This window comes from Cucurbita pepo, chromosome LG10, assembly GCF_002806865.2.
Source record: "Cucurbita pepo subsp. pepo cultivar mu-cu-16 chromosome LG10, ASM280686v2, whole genome shotgun sequence".
Lineage (NCBI taxonomy): Eukaryota > Viridiplantae > Streptophyta > Magnoliopsida > Cucurbitales > Cucurbitaceae > Cucurbita > Cucurbita pepo.
This window is the reverse complement of record NC_036647.1, coordinates 8693497-8700203: the sequence shown is the minus strand read 5'-3', so window position 1 is coordinate 8700203 and position 6707 is coordinate 8693497. Positions and strand designations below refer to the sequence as shown.

Genomic DNA, 6707 nt, shown 5'->3' with positions numbered 1-6707 from the left:
CACAGTATCTACATAGGCTTCGTGATCTATGTCAATCTTCGAAGTCGGCTATCAAGCACAGTGCCTTCAGCAGATTGACTAGATATGTCGTCCCTAAATTTTAGATTGAATTGCAATTATGCCCTTAATGTTTTGGGAAATTAAAAAGAAAACCGCGTTGCCGACTAAAATAGTGATGGTGACGATGAATGGGATTATGGGATGAAACGTATACACTTCAACAGTAAATTAAAATCCCTTTTGTAAATTATTAATAATAATTTCATATTTCAAATACTTCACGCGCCATAGATTCACGCGCCTGCTGTCTCTTCGCTGTCTAACAATTAATTAAAACATTTTTCTTTTATTAAACAATATATTTTTAATTCCATTTTTTTATAAAAAAAAAAAAGAAAAAAAAAAAGTTTTAAATTCCATCTCTTTTATCTTTCCAACCCTACCACGGCGGCTTGTACAAATTTAATATGTAATTTTAATATTAAATGTTTTTAATATTTTTTATAAATGTTTATAGGACCCGAAAACCAGACTAACTCTTGGAAAATCAAAAATTTGGGTCGGTTTTAAGTTGACATTTTTTTTTTGTAGGGTCAGCTCGACCAATCTAACCATTCTAAAAACAGGGTCGCAACCCAATCCAACCATATTTTTAAGTTTATTGAGAAAATTAAAAGTAAAAAGAAAATAAAAAGGCATACGTTGAGTTGAGAAAATCTTTTAGACCAACTCGAAATTTTGGGTTGGTTGGTTCGGTGACCTGAATTACCCAAATAAAGTTCCTAACTCAACCCTCTATTTTCGAGTTGAGTTGGGTTAGGTTCGGTTGTAGGGTTTTTTTTTTTTTTTTTTTTTTTTTTTTTTTTTTTTTTTTTTTTTTTTNTAAACAGTCATAACTAAAATATCATAATACTCAAATATGAAACATTTACAAATCACAATGCATCACTAACATCGTTAGAAACGTTAAATATTCTTAATTTTTATATTAATTTTAAGAGTAGCGTAGAATAGAGTTAGGTTATAACTGTATTTTTGGGTTGGTTGAGTTTATCTGACCAAAAAATGTTTATCTACAAACCGACCCAAATTTTTAATCTTCCAAAAAGTTCAACCCAATCTAAATTGGAAAAAAAAAAAAAAAAATCTAACCCGACCGATTCTTTATAATTTGAGTTAAGTAGTCTGGATTGGTCGATTAGGGGTAAAATTGGTAATATAGAATTTTGTACCGTTAATCTATTAAAATATGGTATTTTAATAGTAAAATATTCCATTTGAAATATCTTTCAACTCTTCGTTAGTTTTGGATGGAAACGGTTAATACTGTGTTTTAAAAATATCTTTCAACTTTCAGTTAGTTTGGGATGAAACCGATAATACTCTGTTTCAAAAATATCTTTCAACTTTCAGCTAATTTGAGATGAAACCGTTAATATTTTGTTTCAAAAATATCAATCTGCTTTTAAGAGGGTTTCAAATTTTAATTAATACTCTTGAATTCAAAATAAATAAAAAAAAAAAAAAAAAAAAAAAAAAAAAAAAAAAANCGGAGACATAGCCTTTCCTGCATGAACATCCATAATCGATTCAGTGCGCTTGACAAGATCTCTTTCTTTAAAAGCGGAATCACTACGATTAGTTTTACGAGATTTTGAGTGACTCGACGAAAATCTCATGCAAACTCCGACCATTACTGATTTATTTTAAAAAAAAATATAAATGTAGTCGTTACATATTCATTTTTTGAAAAAATTAAAATGTATTATTTTAATTCAATTCCGCTCGACCAATAATTCACTATTGAAACCAAAATGTCACCAAATTCAAACCTTAAAGTTTTTTTTCGATTTGAGTTGGATTGAATTTTTTAAAAATCGAAAATTTGGGTCGATCAAGCAGTTTCTTTTTTATCGATTCAACCCAACTAGCCCGGGAAGAGGATTACAACTAACATGATGCATTATGACTTGAGAATATTTGATATTAACCCAACTTAACTCGAAAATAGATGGTTGGATTGGATTGAGTTGTGAACTCAGGTTGTTCGGGTTACCAGTCCAACCAACCCAATTGGTCCAAAAGCTTTGTCCAATCCATCCCAACCCGACCCGTTTACTTTTGTAATTGGTTGATTAGTATTATAAATATTTTATTTCAACTTGCACCGTACACATAAATTTATAATGAAATTAAGTAATTATATAAGGAAAAAACGTACAATTGCAAGAACAAGTTGAAGGGTGGGAGAAGGTACAAGAAGTCAATAGTTGAAATTGAATAATAAATACATCCAAATAAAATAAAAATGTCAAACAAAATCAATTATTTTTTAATGTTATACAAAAATTATACAAAATAAACATCAAAATTAGGTTTAAAAATTAAAAAGTGTGTTATTTAAAATTTATAACTCTTGAAAAATATTTGTTGGAGGGAAATTTAAATTTTAAAATAAAATTGAATTTTTTTTTTTAATGATTAGAGGCATGTTTTTTAATTTTTAAGGTATTTTATAAGATGGGTGTACGTTGAAAAAATCTTTTAGACCAATCCAAAATTTTGGGTTAGTTGGGTTCGAAAAATCTTTTGGACCTGTGATGTCCCACGTTGATTGGGGAGGAGAACAAACCACCATTTATAAGGGTGTGGATACCTTCCCCTAGCATACGCGTTTTAAAGTCTTGAGGGGAAGCCCAAAGAGGACAATATCTGCTAGCGATGGATCGAGCCCGTTACAAATGGTATCAGAGTCAGGTTCAGGACGATGTGCCAGCCTTCTCGCTATTCCCGAAGGAGGGTAGACATGAGGCGGTGTGCCAGTAAGGACGCTGGGCCCCAAAGAAGGCGGAGAGGACAATATCTACTAGCGGTGAATCTGGGTCGTTACAGGACCAATCCAAAATGTTGGACAATTCAATTCAACCCAATTGTTCATATTGAATATTTATAAGTTATAAACGTTTAATATTTTTCATTTTTTTTAGAAGTAACGTAGAGTTGGGTCGGGATACAACCCTAGTTTTGAGTCAGTGGGGTTAGTTGGGTTGACCTGACAAAAAAAAAAAAAATGTTTAACTCTATATCGAACCGAATTTTCTTTTAAAAATTCAACCCAACTCAAACTAGGTATCAGGTCATATGAACACCCGCACCACCCGCTCCATATTGGTTGTAGAAAAAGAAAAAAACTAGGTATCGGTCTTGATCAGGGTAATCTAGAATTTACCGGATATGTTGTTCGGTATCAATTCTTTTTTTAGTTCAACAATTTCTAATATTTATAAGTTACAGAAGATCACTGATATCAGTTAGAAATATTAATATTTTTAAAGGTAAGATACAGTTAGGTTGAGATGTAACCTATTTTACAGTTAGTAAGGTTAGTTGGGTTGACCCAACAAAGAACCGTAAACTCGAAAAATTCGTCTAAACCAACTCAAAGTAGTTATCAGGCGATATGAACACCAGTCGTATATGGGTTACACAAAAACAAAAAAACCCTAAAGAAAACCAATGTTAATGAATCAAATCGCTTAGGTAAACGAAAAGAAATACGATTAGCAATAAGCATAAGCATCCCGCAAGAAAACGAAAGCCGGTCTTCTTGTTCCGTGAATTGAATGCGACCCAAACCTCACCCCTTTCGCCTACAAATACCCCAATGCTCCTCTTAACTTCCCTGCGCCTCTCTTCTCTTCCGCCTTCCTTTTGATTACTACCCATTCAATCGAAACACAAGAATTCAGAAACTGGGTCGTCTTCGTTTCTTGCTATTCCCCTAAAATTTCCTGCGATTTCACGAGCTTAGCCGCCCCTTTGCTCAGAATTCGCTACAGGTATCACTGTCTAATGCGCTTTAATTTTGTTGATGCATACTGGCTGTTCGTTGATTTAATCCCGCCCCTATTCTGTTTTTTCGGCTTTGATTTTGCTGATTTTCGCTAGGTTTTGCCTCTTTCTCGCATTTGTTCTGTGAATTTCTTGAGATCGTAATTATGAACTTTTGCACTTTCCATTGACAGCATTGATAGTTCTTCTTCTGGGAATTTCACTTTTGGAGTTCTTTCTGTGTTTGGAGGGTTCGAGCTCTGAATCCCCTGTTTTCTTGTTGGTTTACGTTTTGTATTTCGATTATCATGTGAAGTTTCTTGTTGAATCCTGAAATATATGGTTTGAATCTCATATCTCATTCTATCTATCTTGATCAGGGTAATCTAGAATTTGGAGGATTAAATTTCTCCATGGTAAGCTTTGCTTCATTAGGTGAATTATGTAAAAGGGTTATATAGTTTCTATATTGTGATACGATTTTGCTGGACTTTGTGTTCATTAGGGAGAAGCCCCAGCTTTCTTTGTTCATGATTTGAAGGAAGGATTTCGTAATGGGTTCGGTTTAAAATCGAAAGGTTGTGAAACAGCCACTGTCATCGGCGATAAAACAGTACGCTCGTTTAGTTGTATTGTATCGTATCGATTTTTATGAAGAAATTACCTCTACTAGTCTTGATTTTTGGATATGCTTTTAATAGTATCTGGTTGATGGAGGCTGTGACGACTCGTTGTTGTCGTTTCAAGTTCGAGTATTTGATCATTCCAAAGGATTGAAGTAAGTTTCTCCCCTGGCTATGCGATTAAGTCGTTGGGTTAAAGGTTTTCTAAGCTCTGGTGGGATTTGTAGGATCAATCCAGTTGTTTTGGGAACGGTACCAAACCCGTGTAAAGGGCATTCGGCAATCGCTTTGAATGAAGATCGCATATTGTTTATTAAGGGCGGATCCGCCTTAGATGACTCTTTTTGGTTTCTTGAGGTTAGTCAGCTGAAATTATCGTGTTTCGGGGCGTTTGGTCTTGTTCTTATGATGTTTAATCTACTTGAATGTGAGTAGGTGGATACCCCATATGTTCAAGAACAAAGAAAGTCATTGGGTTGTGAAGTTGTTGCTTGGAGTAAAGGTGTGAGGGGAACTATCGAGAAGCCGATCGTTGTTAGCGGTCCGTCTGGTGTCGGAAAGGGTACTCTTATATCCATGCTAATGAAAGAGTTTCCATCTTTATTTGGATTCTCCGTTAGCCACACGACCCGTGCTCCGAGGAACATGGAGAAAGATGGCCTCCATTACCATTTTACGGAGCGTAGTGTTATGGAGAAGGACATAAAAGAAGGGAAATTCCTCGAGTTTGCTTCCGTTCATGGAAACCTCTATGGAACTAGTGTCGAGGCAGTCGAAGTAGTAGCAGATGCAGGAAAAGTATGCATTCAATCACGTTCTTATTCTTAGTTGAAACGAGTTTCGTGTCTGCAAATCTAAAACATTTGTTGTGTTTTTGTCCTGTAGAGATGCATTCTTGACATCGACGTTCAAGGTGCAAGGTCCGTGAGGGCTAGTTCCTTGGATGCAATATTCATCTTCATCTCTCCACCGTCAATGGCTGAACTCGAGAAGCGCCTTCGTGCTAGGTAAGTTAACAACAACTCCATTAATTTCCTCATTTAAAACGTGTTCCCTTCATTTTAACCGATCTAAATATGTATCGTTACACCCTCAGAGGAACCGAAACCGAAGAACAAATCCTAAAACGACTGCGAAATGCCGAGGCCGAGATCAAGCAAGGCGAATCGTCTGGTATATTTGATCATTTCTTGTTCAATGATAACCTTGAAGAGTGCTATGAGAGTTTGAAGGTAATGAAATTTTTGCTTTTGGTTTATGTTTTAGCTATCAGACTTCTCATCCTTTTGATATCATGAATTATTACAGAAACTTTTGGGGCTTGATGTGAGTGTTCATAGTTGCATTAAATCAGATTTGGACCTTCCTCCAATTGTTCATTCGGTATCGAGGATCGATAACAAAATTATAATAACCTACCGAACTTCAGACCTCGAGAATGAATCTCGGAAGATGTAAGTACTCGTAGTCGAGTCTCGATGATTTGAAAGTTAGTGTGTTCAATGTGTTTATGTATATTATGTTCTTTTGGGGAGCAGGATTGTGTTGGATCTGTCGTCGCTCAAAGGTGGAGCGCCTGGCCGGTCAAGAGGGTTGGAGGCTTATGCTATCGACTCAGTTTCGAATGGCTCGAATATGATGAATCAGCCTAGCTAACAACTCGACTCGTCCACCCATGATTTACATTGCTAACATGCTCTACCCTTTTACAGATGATGGCAAAGAGAAGAACGGTCTTACATTTCGAGACGACTTAACTAGTTTGATTTTTTCTGGTATTACGTTTTGTTTGGCGTTTTAAGTTTAGGAAGAGAAATGACTCGAAACAATGTCGGAAAGATCGATCGATCGATTATTATTATTTAATACATTACATAGGCTGTGAGATGTGGTCTGTGTGATTTTTCTGTGGGGAATTGGCTCTCATCATTTATTCAACACTAATTATTGTTGCTTTCACTTCAAATTTGAAAGTCCCATTCTTTTTTTATGCTGTTGAATGGGTTTTCTGGGTTCTTCATTATTTGTTGAAATCTACGTTGTTCGGTTGATAACGTTTCATTTAAATTTAGTTTTTGAACGTAGCAGATGGATTTCCCTCCTAAAGATCATTGGACTAATCAATTTCCGTCCCTGGTTGACAAGTGCAAATCAAATCCTTTGATACACAGTGGTTAAGAAAAACCTCCCAACCCTCCCTTTGAACCGAAGAACGTTAGATGGGGTGAGAAAGTTAGATGGTTGCTTCTTTCG

General features: G+C 35.4%; 1 protein-coding gene across 1 annotated transcript; it reads left to right on the top strand.

Annotated features, from left to right (window-relative positions):
- The first annotated feature begins 3552 nt into the window (after positions 1-3552).
- On the top strand, positions 3553-6444 carry LOC111803029 (guanylate kinase 2-like). The gene is made up of 11 exons (XM_023687276.1): positions 3553-3839; positions 4026-4082; positions 4212-4247; positions 4337-4444; positions 4533-4609; positions 4682-4811; positions 4890-5252; positions 5340-5461; positions 5551-5686; positions 5763-5908; positions 5993-6444. The coding sequence occupies exons 3-11, from the start codon at positions 4245-4247 to the stop codon at positions 6108-6110; spliced, it is 1203 nt and encodes a 400-aa protein (XP_023543044.1). The 5' UTR covers positions 3553-3839; positions 4026-4082; positions 4212-4244; the 3' UTR covers positions 6111-6444.
- The last annotated feature ends 263 nt before the right edge of the window (positions 6445-6707 follow it).